Raw genomic sequence first — 25,416 nt, 5'->3', positions numbered from 1 at the left:
AAAAAGTTTTTGTTTTTTATTAAATTTTTCCATGAAACGAAATCTTTAAGCTCGACTGACTGATCCCTGAATATATAAGGGAAGGATAGGAGGCTCAAAATGTTTAATAATTGTGATAAATCCTTTGCTAGCATTGGCAGAAGGGGATTTTTCTGGGATATATTCAGCACACTAATAACCCAGTTGTTTCTGGGACCGTACGGTACACTAGGCTGCCTGGTTCACTTCATGTCGTCAGTTTCGTTCGACGCTGCCTAAGTGGCTGCGCCTGCCCCGGCCTGAACGATGTCCTGGAGGAGTTTCTGGTAGAACGGCGAGTAGACCAGCTTGTTGAAGTTCACGAGGTGGCCCACTTTGATCCCGATATCCTCCAGCTCCTTGCTGATGGGAACCAGACCTCCGGGAACAGACGAAGACCCAGGACCCTGGTCCAGGAAGCTCAAGAGATAGGCCTGGATCCGAGAATCTGATAAAAGTAAAAAAAGTCGACAGTGAAAAGAATGATTATGCAATATTTAGCAGCATGTTGATGGTTCTGTTGTCTCTATGCGAAATACCTGTAACAAAATGCCAGTAATGTCTGGAACAATAGGTTAAAATGTCCAATTTCCCTTTGGGATTAATAAAGTATTCATTCATTCATTTTTTCTTTCTTTTTTTTATCCTTATATATAAAATCATATTTATTTAGTTTCTAAACAGACAGACTTTATTATTATGTACAATCCAGGCAACAGCATTTCTTTATTTCCTTCCTCTGTAAGGTCTCCTTACACCCAAACCGAAAGAAACCTCGTTATGTAATCTAAATGTTACTCTAAATGAATAAAGCAATTACCGACGAGTTTACGGATTGGGTTGTCTTGGGACTTGACAGCTGCGATTTGGCCTTTTAGAGTGTTCTGTCTGTCTGGGTGAAAAGGTGAGAAGCCATGCTGAGTCAGACATTCCCCCAGCTCCAAACACAGCTTCTCCCCGATAGCGGTGAATGCCTCGTCTGCTTTAAAAGACCTGTAAACACACCCACAAACACAAGAGGAAAAGAGTGATTGCTCTTGTACATGGGACTGGAGAGAAGCAGAGCGTACGTGACTCTCAGCATGCGGAGTCGTGTTCTTACGGAGTGTGCATATCAGCCAGCAGGATCCTGACTGTGCTCTTCAGCTTGTCCATGAGGCCCGGCAGCCCCGAGATCGCCTCTCCTGCACTGTTGTACACGATCAGGAGCACAGACGCCACCAACGCCAAGCGCTCCAGCTCCAGCTGCATCTCCAGGAACCTGCCACGGTCCATCAGCACCGTCTACAGGAAACACAGTGAGAGAGAGAGAGAGCGAGTGTTAGCAAGAGGATACAATTTCAAGAAAGACAGCTTGGGAATGAGAGAAGAAAAAGTAATAAAGGGGAGAGTCTCATTGGAGAAGAAGAGAAGGGAAGAAAAGGTTAATGGAGAAAAATTGATACACAGGGTAGGAGAGGCAGACAGGATATAAGCAAGGGAGAGACAGAATGTTATAAAAGATAAACAGACAAATAGATAAAGACAGACAGGTAGAAGAAACAGAAGAAGGGGTGAAGTAAAGACCCATAAGAAGATATAAAGGCTGACCGACACCTAGATATAATGAGACAGGTAGACAAACGTATAGACACATAAACAGACACAGACAGACAGACAGACAGACAGACCAAACTCACTGATTAAAAAATAACAACACATATAAACAGAGAGTCAAAGAGATGGGTATTTAAATAAAGAAAACAATAAAAAATAAATTCATTAATTACTAATGAGACATATGTGCCTAGATGGATGGATAGAATAAATTGTTAGACAAAACAATAGGGCTGATAAAGTCAAATAAATGGAAAAAAAGGAGCAAGACTGAAAAAAAAAATTTGAAGAAGTGTGTATGTGGGTCGTTAATGCCGCCAGCAGAACCGTCCAGCGTGCATGGCTCCTGGCCCACCTCGGGGAAAGTGTCCATGGTGTGGTCCCAGTGCAGCAGTCGTAAATAAGCCTGGTTGTGGACGTTCAGCAGCGGCCTCGAGGAGGAACGGGGCGAGCCCGCAGCGCCCCCTTCGGCACCCCTGAGCACCGAGTCCGCCGTCTCCTGGAGCCATTTCTGAGTAAAGTCCAGGGCATCTAACAAAACATGAGCACACTAATATGAACCAGAGATGTTCATGCACTCTGAGCGCTACACTGTACTCTTATCATTCCTGTAAAGAAAGTAAAAAAAGAAAAAGTGACTAATTACACAATTACTTACACACTGTGTTTTTCAAGGAAGGATATGTAAAGGATAAAACATTATGTGGGGCGAGTGGGTGGGAGGAAATAATCAGTGATGAGCGGTGAGGTACGGTCGGATTTTAGGCAAAAAAAATTTAAGCCAATTTCAAATTCAATTCATCAAGTCATACATGCACACATGACCATACACAGAATGCTGTGCAGCTACAGTAAGTGCTTTTTACAACTGTCTTTAAAAGTCAAATTTACCCTAAGAAAAAAAATAAGAATACACTTTAAAACATGGGAAAGAAAATGTAAAAAGAAATTCTTTATTCTTCTTTCACCAAGACAATTAGACAAAAACTTGACATTCCTTCTTTATTAAAGGACATGTCATAACGTTCTATACTATTCTTAACCACTTATAGGTACTTATATTAATAACCAACTTCTCTCACTCGGCTGTTTTTTGAGTAACTCCTGAAACTTGTTCCTCTCGTACTCCACCGAGTGCTGCAGCAGGTGCGGCCGGAGACTACTGACTGCAAAGTTGGCCATGTCAATCTTCATTTTGTCCAAGACTCCAAAAATAGACCTGCACAGATTATAGCTTTACTCCATAAACACTGGAATAGGATCAACACAAAGACAAAGACACCTTCCTCACTTCCTTAGACAACCACATTTCAGGACAAGGGGACTGAATATTCCCTCACCTAAAAAGGAGCACGATGTCCGTGATGTCCCGGAGCTTGCGGACTTCTTCGTCCCTGCACGGCGCGCAGAAGGCGCCCATGGTGTTGATGATGAACTGAGCCACCTTGCCGATGTCCAGCGCTCCGTTCTCTGCCTGCTGCTGGATGAGCGTCAGGTCCAGCGCCTCCTCTATCTGTCCTTTTAAACGTGTCTGGTACGGCATCAGGAAGGACAACAGCGTCTAAAGTGGACAAACAGGACTGAGTCACAATGGCAAGAGTAAATGTAGATAAATATGATGAGACCTAAGGGATGAGGTCTATTGGACATAATGGGAAATTAAACATCCCTCATGCAAAAAAAAAACAGTCAGACATTTAGATGAAGAATTCATTTGATGAATCGGTCAGACTCGAGACACTGTAACACCCATCAGTAACAACTGATTGAAGCTAAATTTATTAATATATGTATTGGCTGAACGTTTGAATGCTTATGAATTTATGCATTATGACTTGGCCAAAATATAAACTTGTTGTTCGTCATATTCCCTGCGTATTCTATGCGCTTGCATCAAAGGAGATCGTTAGATAATGACAGAGTGGACATTATTCGACTTCATAAGCTTGTGTCTACAGAGCTGCTAAATTCTTAAGTCTGATTGGTCAGGATGTAATAATTACACATTATAATTCCTTCCAGGCAGCTCATTCACAGCTCATAATGTCGATTTTGCTCTACATAATCCAACCAATTGAAATGAGAATCACCAGAGATCACCTGATGCGATATTATCACGATGCTTAGGAGCGATTGGATTTGTATTGCGATTCTATAAGTATCACGTTTTACAAATATCATGAGTTTATAAGAAATGTTATGTTTTCATTACACTTTGTTACTATTCGAAATAAACTTTACAATTAACTTCACAACCTGTTAATAAGTAAAAAAAAAAAAAAAAAAAAAAACCCCATGTAGGATTATAGAAGGCAATAAGAAATAAAAGCATTTTGGATGCACACATTTTCACCTTAAAAAAAAAAAATAGTGAAAGAGCCGGCAAAGTTGGGGAGCCATTCAAAACCTGTTTGCGTCCGTGGAAAACCAAGCGAAGCAAATAAGCGCAAGATTTAGTAAAGACATAGCACCATGGGTCTCAAGAATATTAGCGAAATAGTAGCAAGAAGAAAAGGGAGCCACTTTGAGTTTCGTTTTGTTTTTTTTAAATAGCCAGGGCCAAGAGGAATCATAAATTAAGGTTAAATTAAGTGAGGTTTAATGTCTACTTATTATTTTATATTTTACTTTATTTATATGAAAAATAATGTTTTTATATGCAAAAAATCTGATTAAAGTATTAGAAATAGGTTATATTTTTTGGGTGACATTCTTTATATCTTTATTTCATATAACCAAATGTGTATTTTTTTTTCACCTTAAGGACTCACCAGTATGGATTTAAATGTATATGCCGAGGTACCACTGTAATACAATTCATGATTCTTTCAGAGATTCGAGTTGCCACTATAGTTTTGATGGTCTTACCTCTTTAATTTCCCCGACCAGTTTGATAGCATGCTCGTACACAGGCGGGTCGTCATTCAGCTGGGTTTCAAGATTATCCCAGAATGCTTTGTGCACAATTTCCTTAACTTGTTTCTCCAAGCTGCAATAAATAAATAAATACATATATATATATATATATTTTTTTTTTTGTTTGTTTGTTTTTTGGTTGAAATTTTAATATAGTGCTTGGATATTTGAAGGACTTTACCTTCCTTCAGCAGGCTCAGTGGGCTTGATTTGGAAGCCACCGTTTACTACTATCTCATGAGCCAGCGCCATGTTAGTCACGCCTTTAGCCGCCTCCATTAGTTCCTCCACAGACACGAACTTGGACGGGCTGGCTGTTAAGGCAATCAAAGAAGTCAGACCTTTGGGATTAAATCTGAACCTTTTATATGCTAAAAACAGGGTTTGCAAGAAAAATCTTAATGTACAGTCAACATTAAGTGAAGCAGAAATATAAACATGTTTGCTTATGCAATATTAACTCCTGGTTTGAAACTACCAAGACTACCAAGGGCCTAGCTGGCATGCAGGAACACGGCACAAAAGGAAAAGGTGGTGGTGGGCGGAGTGGCAGAACAGAGCACGTGGAGGCAGCGCTCCTGCACGCTCCCTCAGCGGTTCTTCTCACACTGTCGATGGCCGACCTGACCTCTCCTAGCTTCCTCTGGGCACGGCCTCAGACGGGAGTCCTCGCTGCCGTCCATCGGCTGAGCGGCTTTCCCGGCTGGGATCGGGGGCCTTAAACTCCGCGCCTTGCTTTTCCGCGGAAAATAATGCGGAGCAAGCCCGAGATCCTATTAAGGTTAATTGTCGCCAGCCAGCCCAAATAGGCGGCCTATCTAGGGAGCCTATAGAGTGAGCGAGGAGCGATAATAGATTTGGCCGCACGCTGCCGTGACAGCACTATAACCCTTCTGGACAGCATTCAATTGCTCAGTCAGGCTTATATTAATGTAATGCCTTACTGTCTGGATATTCCACTAGAAGCATTAACAAGCAACAGAATACAGCACCCAGAGTCTTTACAAGAACCCGGCAATATGAGTACATTACTCCTATCTTATCCACACTGCAATATCCACACTGACCTCCCACTGAAACCTAGAAAGCTTTGAATGGTTTTGCTGGATGCTTGAAAAGTTCCTGGATGAATGATCTGCCACACCTACTTCTATCAAAAGATGCAGCCTATTTGTTGGTACCTCGTTTAATAAAAACCACAGCAAAGACCAGAGTATTATTATTATTATTTTTTACAAATCCCCACAGTTCTAAATGAGACTTCCAATTAGTGTTTAGGACTCAGGAAAGGAGTCTCTATGTTTAAGTCTATGGTTTAGTCAAGCCTTTCATGAATAGTTCATAGGCATGTTCATAAGCCTAACACTAAATTAGATTCAGATTCATTGCTCTGGTCGTTAAGGCATCTCAAATGCGACAGCCACACAGTACACATACTCACTCAAGGGCAATCTAGCAGCCCGCCGACTAGTACAATTAAGTCATCATTGTTCAGTTCACGTATGCACATTCCAATCCACTCTCCTTAACTGCCACGTTACATCAATGTTGCACAAACCGTACATGTTATATGAACAATGACTGGTCTTTTACACACACATATATACATGAAGTGAACCTATTTACAGCATAAATATACAGTATGTCTAAACAAGTATGTGTGTGCTTTAAAGATTTGAGATCCCTTAAACAAAGGTGTGAGACACAGTTTGAAAACCTGTACAGCAGGTGTTTGGTGTGTTAAAAGTAAAGAAAAAGGCTAAACTGGTCTTACACGGAGGAGTGTGTCGGTGAGGACTCGGCGTGTTCGTTCTAATTCTTTTACGCAGCAGCTCTTCTGATGCATCTGTCCGGCCTGTGGAATCTTCTGCCCCTTTTCCGTCGACCTTCTTTTCCTCCTCACTTGACGATTCATTGGGTTCTTTGGGCATCCTAAACAGGCCCGCTGGGATCCAGACAAGGCAGGATCAGCTGAGATCTGCTTAGAGGAAACACACAGACACATACTTTTTGCACTTGATAATTGTAGAATTCTTGATAAAAGAATATTGATGTAGGGGGAATTCAGAAAACTTTAGAGAAAAAAAAGGAAATCTACGATACTTTGTGTGACCGGTATTGACTACAAAAAGGCACAACACTAAATAGAGAAATCACACCAAAAATGGTGTAAAAATGGGTGGGGGACATGCAAATTCTACACGCCAGTCCCCAAGGCTGGAGTGGAACCCGAACCATGGAAGGCCGTGCGAGGCCACAGTACTAACCACTACGCCACACTATACAGAACATGTTACAAATAATTCAATCTTGATCATAAATATATACATATAGCTCAGTTTTGTTCAAAAGCTTAAGCTAATCATGGGCGTCTGTGAGCTCATGCAAGAGGTATAGTGCAATCCTCGCCGCTTTCGACAGTGTATGTGTGTGTGTGTGTGTGTGTGTGTGTGTGTAAGTTTGAAAAGATGCAGTCGACTGGCATCATGTGTCGCGTTGCTAGGTGTAGCATTAATTTAGGAGTGGCCTAATGTCAGAATTGGAATTGTTGTGTAGGAATCGGCTACAACTAAATTAGACAGAAAATTGGGAAAAATCCAGAGAAATTATTAATCAAAAATAAACAAATAAATAAAGTCTAAGCTGAAAAAAAGAGCAATGTCCTTGTCAGTGGATTCGACATAACATATTGCCGCTCCACACATTCTGTTTAACGCCCAGTGCTGGAAAAACTGACAAAACAGTGTATCATAAGAAATGACGATCCCTTTATAGGCCATATGTCCACCCTCTGCCTTTATGGCTCTTTAATACGCTCTGAACAGCATGAGGATCCTCTCAGTGGTAATTATTCCTGACATCTCGGTTTTGTTCTCTGTACACGACCTTTTTCATAGCAGGTCTGGAAGCTGAGATGATCAGGGCTGAGGGGAAAATAAAATCCTCTTTCTTGGGTTTGTATTATATTCTTGATTGTAGGATACAACGAGATTTTAAGTCAACAATATCACAAGTGAATTTCTATAGGCAAGCTTAAGAATACTGCTAGCAATGCAGAGTTGATTAGTTTCCTACAAAGGTTGTATTCTTCTTCATCAACTTTTATGATTATAATTATTAAAAGACCCAAAATGCAAAAATGATATGCACCATATTGACCGTATATACACAAAAGCAGACACTTATTTTCCCTAAAATAACTGACAAGTGGTAAAACTTTCGCGCTTGCTTGCTCAAACAATAGTCACAAACTTTAGCGTCAGGGTTGCAAAGACTAACCAGCTGGAAAGCTCTTGAATGGCTTGTCTGGACAACCCCCTCCAAACACAAACCTTATTGTTACCTGTTACTCAGCTGTTGTCAGGCACCCTCGACCGCCTCATGCTGGGTAAAGACTGACAAGAACAAAACCGTTTAACGTACTTGTCCTTTTATAGACATTTAATCCACATGTTACCCAGCAACCTGATATTCTGCAAGGTAACACGGTTTGAGGAAGGGCAATACTATTTGTTTAAACCTTTGTGTAGCGGTTAACTAATTCATAGTGAATAAATGCAGGGAAGCAGAACTTTGGCACATTTAGTTGACCTGAAAGTCATACACACCTGACAGAAATGTACCTTGCGACATGGCGTCATGACCATAATATTAAATTATAATTTATTAGGAACTGAATAATGCATAATATCATGTCAACTCATCAATGGCATGATAAAAATAATGCGGAACAAAAGTTCACACACCCACACACGCATTCAAAGGTGCTTTGGTTAAGATTAGCGCCCTACCCCCACCTAAAGATCTCAAACGGTTAGGCAAGTTTAAGATTTGAATAAATCGAGCCCATGTTCACAAATCTCCACCCCAGAGAAACACAAACAAGCATTCCATAACAAACGTTGTTTTTTTCAGACGAGTTTTCCAACCGACTTAAATGTTTCCTAAGGCCACGACTTAATCAATCGTTTTTTATCAAGCTTTACACCTCTCCTAGGTTATTTCTACAAGATGGGGAAAATAAAATCATTTAAAATGATAAACAAAGACCTGATCAGATTTTTTTTTTGCCATTGCACTTACTGATTATATATATTTACAGGGTTTTAAGGAATAAAAAAAACGCTTATATAGTCTAATACTTGCAAGTTTATCTAAATAACTTCGATTCTGAATCCACCAACTAAATATCAATTAAGCTGCATAATCAATTAAATCACACAGGGGCAGCGGATCCTTTGGGTGCTGTGGGTTGCGGGGTGGGCCGTCCATTGATCGATCTTATGTGTCTTTCGTATCCGCTCGAGCGAATTGGGATCTGGGGAGTCTGGAGACCTTGGGCTCTTTGATTTCTGGGCCCGGTTCATGGTGGTGCACTGGTGCCTTTCTAAAATGACAAAAACTGACTTTTTGCTGACATTTGTGCTGCATTCATGCCGTCCTTCCTCCTGTGATGTTGGTGGGCTTTTTTTGCATAAACTACTTATTTGGGGGCATCCTTCCACAACTTTCCTTTTGGTTAAGGTCTGACTGGCCGTTCCAAAAACATTGCATTTCTTCTACATCCTACAGGTGGCGCTCTAAACTGTTCACACACGGTCAACCCGTGCGTTAGGAGTCAAGTATTTGCTAAATTTAGAAACGTTATTTATGACGTAACAGAGATACGCGCTGCTGAGTAACAATGTAGCTTTTTGTTTCATTTAATCTGCAGATAAATGTTAAACTCTTGTGTTTGAAGTTAGTTTGTACGGTTCAAACACGGCTTTGAACTTTTTACGTGAGAAAACTGATGTTATATAATGGTTAAAAATAATAATCATGACATAACAGACTGCTCAGTAACAATGTATCTTTTTGTGTCAATCATCCGAAAACAAGTCCCGTTGACTCCTCATGGGGAGCAGCCGAATGACCAACATAGTGTTAATTGATATTGTATATGATAATACTGGATTGGGATATTTTTTAAATCAAGATACAGAATCGCAATATTAATCGAATTATAATCGACCTTATATACTTACGTCATCATATCAGGTGATCAATGGTGATCCCCATCCCCAATAAATATGTTTTAAATATCGTAGCTGTACAGTTGATCAAATGATCCAGATTTGTTTACGGTGGGTTTTTATTTTATTTTGTATGTTTTTTTTTTCCAGAAGTGTTTGTTGCAGGAACATTGTGTTATGGACATGGAGATGTTTAGACAGTGTACATGACAGATCTATTCATGTACCTCCAGCTGTTTAGTTTGTGCTGTGGCGTGACACTGACATGACACCGAGTCGATCCTAAATGATTACACAAACCCTACACTAGAGCACTATTTAGGGCACGAATTAACAGCTTGTAATCCAAACCCAGTTTACAATATGAACAAAACCTAGCTTCTTAGCGTAGCTTAGCTTAGGCTTTGTTACGCAGATAATGACACCCCAGACAATCCGATGATGTTGTTTTTAAATCTCTCTCTCTCTACATTAGCAGATTTCAGGTGATCCATTGAAAACCACGCAAAGGAGTACGCTTTATAAAACTAGCATCCTTACCTGACTTTTCCGATAAACAACTCAAAGCCGTCACCGCTGTCTTTAGATCAGAAGGTCCCTTGTTGACACATGTAGGATTTAAAATTAAAGTGATCGAACTAGATTCCCACCACCTACCACCAAACGTTTGCTTGGGTTCTCGATCCCCAAATAAACATTTTCCTATCTGTAGTGCCACAAACCCCGCCTCCTGCTCTGGGATTGGCCAGGTGTTTCGGTTTAAACTCACAAACAGCGCTCTAATTGGATAATGAACTGTTGTTTGAACTATTACACAATCATGGCAGAGCAATCCGGATGCCTTCAACCAATCACAGGATTGAGGAGGCGGGACTTACATCCAACGCGAGTAAGGGGGACGCGTCTATTTACGGAAGTAGAACATGACGATAACGTAATGGAGTTCTCTAACGTTTCAAAATAGCTAATGAGCTAGCGCACGAGACGGGACGTTTTACTACATTTCCCAGAATGCAATGCAATCGTGTGCTCAGATATATTTTTTAAATTTAACGGTCATTTCTTTTTCTAATCAGAGAGGATTCTGGGTAGATTATCAAACAAACAAACAACACTCATTGTGTGATTTAATGTGCAATTATGTAATTCCATATATGTAGCTCGAATTGAGGAAAAGTTGTGATAGAAAGGTGTCAGAACACACAACATAGGTTTTTAATGTTTTGGTGGGGGACCTACTCAATATTAGGCAAGTGTTCATAACCTGCCTAATATAGTAATGTGTAATGACCTGTGTGGTCTGACATCTTTCTGTTACAACCAGCATTAACCATTTCCCCAATTTGATCTAAATTACCTACACTACTTGTATTGGATCGGATTACAGCCTTCACTCCCCAGGTGCATCAGTGATCCTTGGCCACCCATCATCCTGTAGCCAGTTCACAGGTTTTTCTTCCTTGGAATACTTTTGGTATGTCCTGACCACTGCAAACCAGGAACATCCCACAAGACCTGCAGTATTGGAGATGCCCTGACCCAGATGTCTAGCTATTACAATCTGGCTCTGCTCACAGTAGTTACAGTTACAATATCTTGTTACAATGGCAGCTGGAAGTGGGTGGAAAATATAAGGAAGCAAATGAACCATTTTCTCCTGAAGTTGATGTCTTTAGAAGCATAAGAAATGGGCAAGAAAAAGGGTTTCATTTACTTCGACAACGGCCAGATTGTGATTGCTAAACAGCTGGGTAATAACAAAAGTAATTCGGGGAAGGAAAACCAGTCAACTGGCGATCGGGTCAATATATATATATATATATATATATATATATATATATATATATATATATATATATATTGCATGTTACTCAGAGTTGCTGGAAAAAATCTGTTTCTGGTATCAGTAGTACAGGCAACACAAAATATATATTTTATTTCCAAGAAACTAATTTAATATTTTTTCAAACCATATTGATCATGAGCATGCAAACCAGATTAGAGACTAGAGCCTGACTGTCTGGACCTCTTCTTTTTCAGCTCAGCATTTAAAATGGGTCATCTCTTGGAGCCTGAGAATCTATAATTAGTCATCTCTAAAAATAGGCCTTGAATGACATTTGTCTGTACAAGGGAAGGGGGTTATTCAACATAAAATGATCTTATACTCTTACTGTAATCATAAGTCATTATCAGTTTATTCATGTGTTAATTCAGTAATTGTGTAGTACCTGCTTTATCCTGCTGAGATTCAGCATCAGTGAACATTTTCCCAGTATTATTTGTGTCAAAGGATGAAAGTTGGCTTATGAAGTGCTTCTGCTGGGTCATAGCATTTTCTTTTAATGATGTGTAATGCTTTAGAGCTGGAAATTACTCATATGACATGTCAAAAAAAACACTAAGTATTAAGACACATACTCACTCATCGTTGTCTATAACACTTTATCCTGTATACAGGGTCACAGGAGGTGCCAATGTAATAGATGGAGTAACAATCCAATGCAGAACAAGCACAAAATTCAAATCAACAATTAGCATAATCTGCTTTTTTTGAACTGTGGGAGGAAACCCACCAAGCACCGAGAGAACATGCAAACTCCATGCACACAGATCGGATGACAGAGTTAACCACTAAGCCACCATGTCGCCATTACAACACATAGTGTTTGATAGAAATACTCTGAACACAACATCACTTTTTTCCTGTAAACTATTCACTGCAGTCATGTCTACCAGAATGTAACACTTTTAATTTACAAATGGCATGAGCATCCTACCTGTCAATAGGCTACTATAGCAGGTCTAGTCTTGGATTATACAGAACCCCATCCTGGGATTAATAATGGAAAGCCACTGTGTGGTTTAAATAGTACATCGGTGTATACTTCGGACTATTAATGAATACTGTACACTGCAGTTTGACCTACAAACAATGCTACAAGTTTAAATGCCTGGTTCACAAATTTTAGCAGGATTACCTTTGGCATATTGATATTGCCATGACAGTGAAGCAAATGTACAGTGTATACTTTCATCATCATCATTAGTTATTAATTTTGACAGCTTCATTTTAAAAGGGAAAATTATATAGGATATAACACAGATCAAATAGGCCACATGGAACACATTTTTAATACACATCACATGGGGTTTTCCCGGCACATTAAGGGTTAAAATCCCTATGTGACATACAGTATGTGTCACAGCCATATGTTCTTTATTTGTTTTATATTAATTTGTTCAAGAAATAGTGTTAGAACAAGTTTAATATAAAATATGAGATTTTTGTAAATAACTACACACACACACACACACACACACACACACACACACACACACATACACACACAACCAACCATAAACAAGCTTTTTAAAATTAGTTAGTTGGGTCACATATGCCACCAATTTGGAAATCATGTCATAGTTACATCATAGATTGTCAAATGATTGCACAAGGATGTCCATTAGATGCATTTAGGGACTTCATAAGCTAAAGTCAAGGATAAATCCGGAATAAGAAACTTTATAAAAAATTGGATTGTCACACAAAAATCCAAGTTATTGCTGTCACCCCTCAATCTTTTCAATCTGAGGAGATTTTGGATGAAACTGATAATTAATTTAATAAGTTATAATTTAAACATTTATTAGAACAAATGAAAAGAAAAACAATTGGAACATGGCCTAAATTTAATATTTATCACTAGACAGAAACAAAATATAATACAGACCAAAAAACGTTAAAAAACACTAGATGTCACCAAAGCCCACATTTCTAAACTTTGTGGTGTTTTTTTTTTCCTCCTAATCCTTAAAACCTTAACAACATTAATATCCACCCTGAGGCCTTTACAGTATATTATCTGTTTTTTACATAACCACAAACAAATTAACAAGCAAAAAGCAAAATCAAATACTATGGCAGTGCACATCAAATAACCTCTACAGATTTGGGATGCAGTCAAGTCTACTGAGTAGAAATGTTTATTTAATTTGAGTTGTTAAAGGTAAAACCTTTTTCATTTATCGCAACAATAAAATTAAGAAGAGGTGTTTGTTTCTATATAAAAAAACTGAATTAAGAAACTGAATTAATAATGAATATGATGATTAATAAATGTGTTTTCCTTTGTTATTAAAAAAGACCTAATAATAATGATAAAAAAATAATAATAACAGTGTTTGTTTCCACATTCGTACAGATCGCGATTATTAGACAGACAGATACAGTATATAGATCCATCCATTCATCCATCCAACCAACCATGAACCTCTGTAGTCCAACTAGGGACCATTTTTACATCCGTGGTAGTACTTTCTGTCAACATTCACACACTACAGGCAATTTGGAAACGGCCAGTAAGTCTAATCTCCTAGACTCTGTACTGCCAGATAGATAGATAATGTACTTTATTGTGAACTCTCTTAGCATGCTGTGGATGACCCATCCTTCATGTTGAGGATCATTATCGTTGGTGAAACGATAGAAATGATGAGCTCTTCCACTGCAACAGTCAATACAGCTGAAGAGCACATTATCTCCACGACTGAAAAAGGCGAGGCAGGTCCGCAGCTAGAACAAGTGCATGCTCGTCGTCTTTTTAGACACTTGTGGCATTGTGCATCGAGAATCTGTCTCTGGAGCCAGACCATCGATAGCGAATTCTATTGCCCAGTATTAAGACAACTTAGGGAGAACATACTGCAAAAAACAACAACAAAGAAACAAACAAAACAAAGCTTGGTAACAAGAGCTAATCTCGAAACTTTTTAAAACTACCTTGTATATCTTACATATAGTCAGTAGACACAGGTATCAGAGCTGACCAAAACAGTGCTAAGAACAGAAAACTATAAGATATATTAAAAGGATAAATTTAAATAAAACATAGAGATCACAAGTAATAATAATAATAATAGTAAAATTAAGTTCATTGCAGTGCAACCATGATGTGCAATTTTATGTGGAACAAAAAAAAATCTCATATTAAACAATTTTATCTATTTTTTTTTATTTCCAAATGCATAATAGCTTTTAATTTTTTAAAGTAGAAATATAACAATATAAACATATCTGGGTAAAATATAATATAGGATTTTAGAAAGAAAAAGAAAAAAAGAAAGAAACCACAACAGCCTCCATCTTTAGCACCTGATTGGTCCAATCCCTGTAGCAAACTGGGCTTTGATTGGCTCAAGATTGGAAAAGTTAAATATATCCGTCAGACTGTGATTTGATTGGTTGCTGCTTTTAACAGTCACGCACGAGAGCTTGTTAGCGCTCGACGACGACACTACAGGTGATTCAGCGGTTCAGTAATAAGGTAATTAATTATATTTAAAAAATGTATATATAAATAATTCTAGATTTTTTTTTAGCTTTAGAAAATACATACCACGGTCACTAATGTAATATAAAGATATTTAACTTATGCTTATACTTTTAAAATGTTTACGCTAATTAACATTGTGCGAATTTGTGTGCACTTTGCTAGTTTAGCTAGCTAGTTAATCGCTCGGTTTAACGGAATATGACGGTTATAAAAATGGCGTACGCTTGTTTTTATCATTTTGTATTATTCTGACGTTTTCTAAATTAAAGTTTATTTTTTATGTGAACTTTTTGTCAGGGATAGTCCTGGCAGCTTCAGGTACTTTACAGCTGTGTATTATATATAAAAAAAGTTATAAAACATAAGAAAAATGGATTGAGACGAATAGAGACAACACATCATTTATAGAACTCGGAGAATAATATTTGATTGGGTATACAGTACTCGTATTTTTTATTTAGTTAAGTCAAAACAAATGTATTTATAATAAGTATACCTTACGTTGTTATGAAATAGTGTGCTTATGCTTGCAAAACATGTTTAATTAACCTAACATAACTTTATATTTCTGTATTTGTAATTACAATAAATTCAGGAATGGTATAAAATCAATTGATTATGTGTTTATTCCTCAATTTTGCAATGTTACGTCACATGGAGTTCACGAGGAGGTTAGGATTTTAAAAGATTTATGACAACTGTAATGTTACTAGCGGCCACTGGGGCGCCTAGTTTGCCGGAGACTGCTGGTTATAAATATATCTTGCCTACAAAGATAGTCTATCGTTGAAAAAAAAAAAAAAAAATTAAAATAATAATTTTCCTATTGTTTGTTTTCCGTTTATTAAGGTAAAAACCTTAACGCTTTTACCGCTTAAAAGTTAAACTCAGACAATCGTGTCTGTTTTTTTTAGCTTACCCGTGATGCTTTGCTCACAGCCTCGTTAGCGCAGTAGGTAGCGCGTCAGTCTCATAATCTGAAGGTCGTGAGTTCGATCCTCACACGGGGCAAAAGTTTATTTTATTTATTTATTTTTTTTACCTGGTTTTGATTTAAACGCGTATGTCTAGTATATTTTACACCAAGCAATATAAAATCATTATAACGCCTCAGTGATTAAAAGCTGATTAAAATATTGCTTTAGTTATGCATTTCGTTAAAAGACAAATCCGCCTCTCCTCTAAAAATGTGTTGAATAAAAGAAAAAATAAAAGATTTTAACATGCAAAAATTTCTCTGAACATTTTTTTATTTAGGTATTACATTTTAATACTTTCACCCTTAACAGTGTATAAATATAAATCTAAAATAAGCAGTAAAGTTATTACACTTTACAAAATTTCAAGTTTGTTTTTTGTATAATAATGGACTTATGTTTTGCATAATGGTCTACGGTATTGCAGCTGGGAATAAAACTAATCTGAAGTGCAGTTGTGACTGTAAATGTGTAAGTGTGTAGTGCATGAACAATCAATACATTTAGTTTTTTTTTTTTTTTTTTGCAGATACGAGTTCAAACTTCCAGAACATTCCCTGTTAATACCCAATTCAGATGTAAAATTAGAAAAGATTTGACATATAACCAATTTTAGCTAAACTGGACCATTACATTTGTGATTCTCCAGCTCCTGCTCTCAGCCTCGTTGGCACTACCTGGACAACGTGCGGCTGCTTCTTTCGGCAAATCACATCTTACTCCTTGCAAAATTCAAAGCCAATCATCTTTGCCCATTTGCTAAATTAAAAAAAATCAGCTTGACTAATCTACGTTGAGTCTAATCATGTCTTTGCGTTTGCAAACTTTAAAGGCAATCAGCTTCCTCATTCCTCACATGCCTATTTAACTAATATTAAATTATAATCAGATCGTTGTGCACTCGCCAAAACAATGAATAAAACACTTTTTCTGACTACAGTTACGCCATAATGTTAGTAGACCAGTAGATATATTCTCATACAGAATTGGATCACAATATGAATGAGGTTTGTGTTATAACCGTAGTCATTTAGTGCAGCTTGTGTATTTTAGACACTAAAAGTTAACATGACTTAATTAAATCAACCTGTGTACTACAGCTATCTGCTGATCTTTTGTAATTTACACTGAGCTAACAATCTATCTTTCTTTCTATCTATCTATCTATCTATCTATCAGAAAATAAATATGCATATATATTAGGAGTGTGATGAGATCTCGTGGTACAAGATCTCGCGAGATCAGATTTATCCCGCGAGATGCATCTGGTCTCGCGAGAACGTGACGATACCCTTGTGTTATTGGCATGATGAAGTGTGAGGGAGAAGTAAGGATAGAAGATGTGCTCGCGATATTTAAATCGTAAGTATCGCAACATTTTGGATTCTTTGTGGAAATAAGAAACGGCGAAAAAATCACAGACAAGACAAAGACAATTTGCAAACACTGTAAGAAATGAATACCGTACACCTCTGCTTAGACAAGCACTATGCAAAAGCATTTAGAAAACAACCACAGCTCCTTACTAAAAGCTGCGTCTGTGAAGAAAACTGAAAGCAATTCAGTTCGCATGAAAGGGCAAACAACCATAACAAATGCCTTTGCAGCTAAACTTCCACCATGCAATGCAAGAGCCAAGGCAATAACGAGACATCAGCATTTTCATTGCAGCCGATATGAGACCATTTTCTGTGGTGGAAAATCTGGGATTTTGGCGACTCATCCACACACTGGAAGCAAAGTACGCCATCCCTTATTCTTAAAAAGAACATGGCCATATCTTAGGCTGTTCTGTATAGGTCATTACCTTATTACCTAGGTCTCAGCTCTTTTGCCATGCTTAAGAAAATGTTGTTCATTGTTTTGAACTCTGAGTTTTAAGACAGCACTACTTTGATAGTTACACTAATTATGGTTACTTGCACGTGAAGGGATATTTGTGTTGTTTATTATTTTTTTATACTGTTTAATTTTATTGTGCAATTAATTGCCTGTCAGTTTGTGGCAAAATATTTTGCAGTGTTTACATGTTATTACTGCATATAATTAATCAAAATAGAAGTTTTATTTCATAAAGTTGATTTTAAAATGGACATGCATTTTTTGCATTTTGTGTTTTTAGGTTAAATGAAATGCTATTTTTGCTATATATTTAAACATTAAGAATTTCTTTAAAAAAAATGTCTAAAAGTCTTGTCTCGTTCTCGTGAACCCAGTCTCGTGTCTTGTCTCGTGGAAAAAGTGTCTCGTCACACCGCTAATATATATCATATCCTAATAGTTATAAATCTCGCTGAGTTTGTGGAATGTACTGTATGTATTTGGTTTAATTGGCACCTTTTTCCTGTTAATAAAAGATGGTGTCCAAACAGAAAAAACACAGGGCTACGGGAGACGAGGAGTGGACGTCACGTCTGCATAGATTCGCCACCTCTGGGGTTTGGCCCTCTGAGGCAGGAAACAGACCAGCACCACGTCAGAAAAAGTGGTATGATCTGTATCAGAAGGTAAAGTTGGAAAGAGTGATATGTATACAGGTATAAATAGGGCTGGACAATAATTCGATACCAATATATATCGCGATAGAATTTTTTTCAATAACGGTGATACAATTTTTAAACACATTTCCGATATTTCAATATACATTTGAATATATGAGCCAACGTTTTTTCTCTCTTTCGCTGCGGAATTGTAGGTAATCGTCTCCCCTGCTGGGTCTTAGTGCTTGTTTCTTACTGGTATAATCAACATTCTGCGTGTTCTGTTTACTATAACACTGTGACCACGTTTGTGTTTGTTAGCATGTTTGTATGCGCATATAAAGCAAAAGCAAGTCTCATAGAGGGTAAAGATAAATTTTTCTTCTCGTCCCGTGTTTCGCGTCAGAGCGGAGTTTGTGTGTAAGGCAGAGAGTGTGTGGGTCTATGTGTGTGCGAAGCCAAAAAAGTGTGTGCACACGTGCGCTTTGCACACAGAGACACACACTCGCCTTTACCCGAAAGGAGTTGGGGGTGGGAGGAGGGCTGTAAAGGCAGGCACACAGCCCCCATCCACCCCCAACTCCTTTCAAGTAAAGGCTGTGCGTGCTAGGTGCGCGTGCGCACACACACACACTCTTGAGAGTTTTATTCATTTGATAGTTTATTTCACATTTCTTGTTTGTAAAGGCTAAATACAAATAAAAAGTGAACCTATTTTTTTTTTTGTACTGTTTTTTATTTTTTGATATAATTTTAATAGGGAAGCCTGGAGGTATTATAGACTTTGCAAATTCAGTTTGCAGACATCCATTGTTTATGTCCTCGGCAGTTTTTTCCTAAGGCTTTTTGATATTGTCCATATCAATATCGGAATTATATGGTATTGACCTCAGTTAAGAAATATATCGTGATATAAATTTTTGCCATATCGTCCAGCCCTCGGTGTGTGTGTGTGTGTGTGTATATATATATATATATATATATATATATATATATATATATGGGTGATTCCATCTCAAATCAACCAGAGGGTTCCACCACATGATCACAGATTTTGCTGATTTTTTTTACCAATTGTTGATATTGCCATGAAAATAAAACCCCCAAATTTTTTGTCCCAACTCCCACTCGTTAAAAAATGACAGCCATCTTAATTTTTGGCCTCAAAGTGCTTTAAGACATGCCACGCCCCTTTTTGAAATCCTTTTTTTCTTGATAACTCACTTGCTATATGTCATATCGAGGTGAAACTGGGTATATTTATGTAAGTTTTTATGTAGATTCAGATTCTGCAATCGGAATTTGGCTATCTGCTGTGGTTATGGAGATATTTTTGAAAAAACTTTTTTTTCCCGACCCCCCAGAACCCAAGGTCTGCATGTATATATGTTACTCAAAAAAATAGGGGTTACTTCACATCACCTTATCTTGAAAATAAATAAAAACCAGGGGTGTGTTATGCCCTGTTTTATAGAAATCATCAAAAATTAAATGTCCAGGTTTTGCAACATTAAATGATTTGACACACAGAAATGTACAGCAATATCTGTAGAATACTTGATGCATACTCATAAAATCTGCTCTAAGTAAAAGTTACCTCAAATTCTTCTGTAATGCATGTTTAGTCAAAGACTGATAATGACGTTATTCATCTCTCTACACTAAAAGGACTAATCACAGTTTTTTTTTCCTCACCCTGGGTATCTGATTCTGAAAGAACAAAGCCCACAAAAATGAGTTCATGGAATAAGACCAAAAGAGTACATGTACAGTACGAGACCTGTCAAGTTGCAGTGACACAAATAATATCAACTAGGAAAGGCATGCACTTTGTAGCTACCAAAGTCATTTTGATAGGAAATGCCTCACAAATTTGTAAAAAAAAAAAAAAAAAAATTCTTGTACTGGCTGGCTGCACCATCTGAGAAGTAATGCACATGATTTAAATTTGGTAGAAGAACTTTGAGTGGATTCATGAGAACCTTAATAATCTTGTAAACAACAATAGCATTGTGTTCCCTTTCATTACTGACAACACAAAAACTTTTGCAACTTAGTGAACCATCGTTTTCACTACCATCCCTATAGTAAACCACGAAAGAATGCAGAATCACCTGGGATGTATCCCAATGAAAACCTTGAACAGCATCCTGACAAATAAAAAATAACATTCGGCAAAATCCATGAGGATAACAGCCTCAAATAAGCAGCTTGGGCCTTGGCTGTATAGTGATGAGCTGTGCAGGGGTCACATTTTTCACAAAGTCTCATAATGAAATCCACTGCTTGAACTGAACAGTGTCATCTGGGTCCAAATCAGCATTTTCAAATATACCATCAAGATTAGGGCTGAGCCAGATTATACCTTCCACGGTAATACCGGTACAATGTTAGGCAATGCTAAGAAAATGAAATATCGCGATAGAATATGGGTAAAACACGCATGTGCAGTGCCTTTGTTTCCAAACGCTTATGGCGGAAAAAGCTTGGCGGCAGCGGAGAATAAGAAAGGCGAAAGCGGATCGTTGAATGAAACAGATGAACCAGAATTGGTTTGTAAAAATGGTGCAACTTCAGTGGTGTGGAATTTGCATTTGCACTGCACTGTTAAAATTTTATATAGCTTTAATGCACATACAAACAGCTGCTTTGTCTCGTGTCAATCATATCGTCAGTTATATCATTATCGCAAATTTTCAAATATATATCGTGATAAATATTTTTGGCCATATTGCCCTGCCCTAATCAAGATAATCAGATAGTTTTGATTTAGGGGGGCACTGCTCACACCTGTGCAACATATAGTCACGAGAATCCAAAGAACAGACAAGCTTTGCCATCAAGTCTTTGTAATCAGATTGTGATTAAGATAACAAACTACATTGGAAAGCTTCAGTTAATAAATTAACATAAATGAAACACACTCACCTGCTTTTGTTTTTCTGCACTTAATTAGCACCAAGAAAAAGATGATGCAATCACCAAGTTCCTTAAATGCGAGGTCACTCATGGAGTTGGTAGGAGATAATTCAACTTTCTGATCAGTATGAACCTGAATGGTTCAGTTACAGGATACTGTTTGACAGTGATACATGTATCTTACATGTACCACCATAAAATGACAAATTTACTGGTAGATAAGGCCTATTGTATCCTATCCATGTACATTCTCTGTATATAAAATGTGTATCAAATCGTAAAACATTTGCAAAACCTGGACATTAATTTTTGATGATTTCTATAAAACAGGGCATAACACACCCCTGGTTTTTATTTATTTTCAAGATAAGGTGATGTGAAGTAACCCCTATTTTTTTGAGTAACATATATACATGCAGACCTTGGGTTCTGGGGGGTCGAAAAAGTTTTTTCAAAAATATCTCCATAATCACAGCAGATAGCCAAATTCCGATTGCAGAATCTGAATCTACATAAAAACTTGCATAAATATACCCAGTTTCACCTCCATATGACATATAGCAAGTGAGTTATCAAGGAAAAAAGGATTTCAAAAAGGGGCGTGGCATGTCTTAAAGCACTTTGAGGCCAAAAATTAAGATGGCTGCCATTTTTTAACGAGTGGGAGTTGGGACAAAAAAATTGGGGTTTTTTATTTTCATGGCAATATCAACAATTGGTGAAAAAATCAGCAAAATCTGAGAGGTGATGGTGGAAAATTTCTCTTTCATTGGTTGATTTGAGATGGAATTATATATATATATATATATATATGTGTAAATGTAATTCATGTTTAAAGAGTAATTCATGTGTAAATGTAATTCATGTTTTTGCCATAAAAAATTTTACAGATTGAGAAATGTCCAATGCAGCTGAGGGGGCATAAACCTTTGTTTGGAGGAACACAGACTTGTAGCTGTGGTTTTTATGCAAGAAAGGTATCAGTAGTCTTTTCTAAAAATGCCCTGTGTTAATGATTGACTTAATTTTTTTTCTATGCCTCTGTAGCCTTCCATCTCTGTCCCTGTGCCAGAGACACCACAGCCAGGACCGTCAGCAGCATCCTTTTCTGCAGCACCAGCTACAGTAGGTACTCAATTGGAATGCCTATTACCGCCACGCTCACCGCTGTGGCAAAACAACAGCAGTCAAAATAAATCAGTTGCATTTTAAAGTAATTTGTGAAATGACTGCCAGGTGGCAAAAGTGACATTTTCATTCACTGCAGTTTTAAAATATATTAAAGTCATCTAAAAAATGTTGTTTCCAAGAAATAGTGATGGTAATTTCCACATGAGTACTTTATACAACAAACATGAAAAATCTGAACCAGAGCTATTGATATTTACTGCACAATAATGAGTAAAAAAAAAATTGGTTAAATGTTGTTTAGACAGACGATCAAGTTCACTAGCTGACAATTTTATTTGTACAAAGAATAAACTTTTATATAGCGTATCTCTGTATCTGTTTATTGTTGTTCAAGTTCTGGCTTATTTCGGGTACTTTAAACACATACATTTACAAATGAACACCTGCTTGGGTTATTTTGACCCAAAAACTGGTTTATTCATTATTCTCACGTTTCTCCAAATGGCAGCCTGCAAAATGTTTGAAATATTACTGTTGTTGTGTTAGAAGTGTAGTTTTAAGAGTTGTTTAGGCAAGAATGCTTGTGTATACAGTAGAGCTAATAGATAATTATCTATAATAAAATTTGTTGTCAACGAATGCCGTTATCAATTAGTTGGGCTGCTCACGTCATTGATTGCCGCGACCACAATGTGCACAAATACACAAAGATACACACAGATACACAACAGCTTGCACAATGAAAGTTACAGAAGAGTCTGCAGGAAAAAGTGTGCGCCCTAAGTCCTCCAAGGTATGGAAGCAATTTACATTAAACGCCTCTAAGAACACAGTAACTTGCACTCTATGCAAAACCGAGCTTTCATGGCATGTCATACACGAACACTTAAAAAGAAAACGTGGTGTTACGGATGGCGAAACGTCAGCAGGGTCAGTAAAAACTGTATCTCTTCATCGTGTAAAAGTTGTATAGTTTAAGTGCTTTTGTTTAAACTGTTTGCTAACTTCAGGACAGTCGCGCTAGATCTGTTCACGTGCTACTCGCTAGCATCACATTGCACAATCACCTTATGAGCAATAATGATTAGTTAAATGGCGCTACTTTAGATTAGCTTAAATTACACAGTGCGAATAACAGTAGAATATTACATTTAGTGATTGTTGTGGTTTTCAGCGAATGCAAATAACAGTACATTTGTGACTATTAGCTTTTTGCATTTCTACGTTTTTTTTTTATAATAGTCCACTACAAAGTTAACTTGTAACAAACGTAATTTACTGTGGTTTTACTTATGCATACATATGTGCATCATTTTATTATACCAAATTACATTATTTTAGCTGTTTATATGTTACCAAAAGAATGTGTGTATTTTTTATATATATTATATATATACATTTAATTTAAGTTTTAAAATGTCAAAATTAAAAATCATTAAACTCTATGTGGTGTAGCGAATAACAGGGCTCCCATAGAGAGAACAGTCAATGGATCACATTCCTGAACACCCTCTTCCAGCATGCATGGCACCATCCTGATAACCTTATCTGGTTCGCTATCTTAAGGGGGACGTCTGTAAAACTAAGAAACTCCACAAGGCCAGATGCTTTGAAGTAGACCCCGAAACTGAGGGTGTAAATCGGCGATCCGGTAAACAAAGAAGACAGTTTTACAGCTCCACCCCAAGCTGGGGAGGAAGAGGCCTCATCACACCTGGATAGTCTCTTGACCTCTGGAAGACATGCCTTTCCATGAACAAAGGCATACGGCATGGACACTATTTTAAACATCTTTAAAGTGTGCCAGTAGGGCAAAACGTATTTACATATATTTACTCAGTTCCTTTTATTCCTGTGTATATGTTTGATTAATCTGCATAACGTTCAAGGTGTAATCAGCATTTACAAACCTTTTTATTAGATAAAGGAAGGAATGAGTGGGTAAGATATGTAATGTTTGGTGTCAATCTCAAGCTGGCTTTATTTTAAGAATGTTGGTGAACATGGGTAATTGGTAGCATGAACAGAGCTCATGCAAAATTACTTTTTATAAAGTATTAAAAACTCCAACCGGATGGGTCACACGTGACTGCCGAAACACCTGGCTAATTTATGCATGGAAGGAGGAACCACGTGAGGTGTGGCTAAGCCCTGCAATCACATCCGATTGGATGAATCACCTGTGGGACGACCTGACCCCCAAGGGACAAAAACCCTCAGGAAGTCCACAAGAAAGGAAGAAGAGAAGTTATCATCACAACTGCAACCTACAACATCTTCCAAGCAGCTCGGGCTCCCGCTCTTGCGGGCGCTGCGCCACCGCTGCTGGCGTCATCCACTCTTCAAGAACTCTCAACGAGACTTCGTGCCAGAACTCCAAAGTCCAGCAATGAAGGAAACCTCAGGAGAAGTTCCAGAGAGCAGCCATCGGTAACCAGGCAACCAACGCCTCACCGAAGGGCTTTCCCGACTGACGTCATCCCTACAACAGCGCACCAACCAATCAGCAACGCCGTGATTCCCTTCGCTGGAGGTGAACCAAAGGATGAGAACGAAACATAACGCAAGTAAACAAACAATGCTGCATATCTTGCTGAAGTTGGTGCTCGTTTCATAACTAAACCGTAAGATTGAACCCAAGACTCTGCTCTTGTGACTTTCGTTGATCTTGTAACCAGTACTAGAATAACTTCATTCATTTTCACTTGCCAAATTGTTTGTGTGTGTGTGTGTGTGTGTGTGTGCGCGTGCGTTCAAGTAGTGTAGTTTCATGTATCGTAGATTAGTCAAATAAATTCTCGTTTCTTTATAAAGTACTGTTGTCTTGGTCATGTATTTTAAAGTCTAAACATTTGCCCAGATCGTGTTACCTTGCTCATAAATTGCTAAATACTAGATTTTGTGTTATAGCCGTTGGCCATGTGATAACCAGAACTGGTAAGATACACTAAATTGTGCTAAACGCTGGACGGGTAGTCAATATAGTGTACGTTATAAATTTTGATTCAATTAATCAAATTAAACCAAA

The 25,416-nt window shown here is 37.8% G+C and overlaps 1 protein-coding gene, 1 long non-coding RNA gene and 1 other non-coding gene across 4 annotated transcripts; 2 read left to right on the top strand and 1 right to left on the bottom strand.

Moving 5' to 3' along the window:
• Nucleotides 1-10,242, bottom strand: tcp11l1 (t-complex 11, testis-specific-like 1). 2 transcript variants are annotated; one of them, XM_053506309.1, is made up of 10 exons: nt 10,086-10,242; nt 6,305-6,511; nt 4,712-4,844; nt 4,483-4,603; nt 2,955-3,175; nt 2,697-2,833; nt 1,970-2,145; nt 1,121-1,302; nt 839-1,011; nt 1-466 (listed from the first exon to the last, which is right to left on the bottom strand). In XM_053506309.1, the coding sequence occupies exons 2-10, from the start codon at nt 6,459-6,461 to the stop codon at nt 255-257; spliced, it is 1,512 nt and encodes a 503-aa protein (XP_053362284.1). In that variant the 5' UTR covers nt 6,462-6,511; nt 10,086-10,242; the 3' UTR covers nt 1-254. The 2 variants fall into 2 exon arrangements, with proteins under 2 accessions (XP_053362284.1, XP_053362283.1); XM_053506308.1 differs by having other exon boundaries at nt 6,305-6,508.
• A 5,577-nt stretch (nt 10,243-15,819) lies between these two features.
• Nucleotides 15,820-15,892, top strand: trnam-cau (transfer RNA methionine (anticodon CAU)). Its single transcript has one exon. It is a non-coding gene; the product is annotated as a tRNA-Met (tRNA).
• Nucleotides 15,893-18,317: 2,425 nt separating this feature from the next.
• Nucleotides 18,318-22,372, top strand: LOC128531275 (uncharacterized). Its single transcript, XR_008361181.1, has 3 exons — nt 18,318-18,365; nt 22,148-22,234; nt 22,305-22,372. It is a non-coding gene; the product is annotated as an uncharacterized LOC128531275 (long non-coding RNA).
• The last annotated feature ends 3,044 nt before the right edge of the window (nt 22,373-25,416 follow it).

The sequence above is a fragment of the Clarias gariepinus genome, chromosome 10 (genome assembly GCF_024256425.1).
Source record: "Clarias gariepinus isolate MV-2021 ecotype Netherlands chromosome 10, CGAR_prim_01v2, whole genome shotgun sequence".
NCBI lineage: Eukaryota > Metazoa > Chordata > Actinopteri > Siluriformes > Clariidae > Clarias > Clarias gariepinus.
This window is presented reverse-complemented; position numbering and strand designations above follow the sequence as displayed.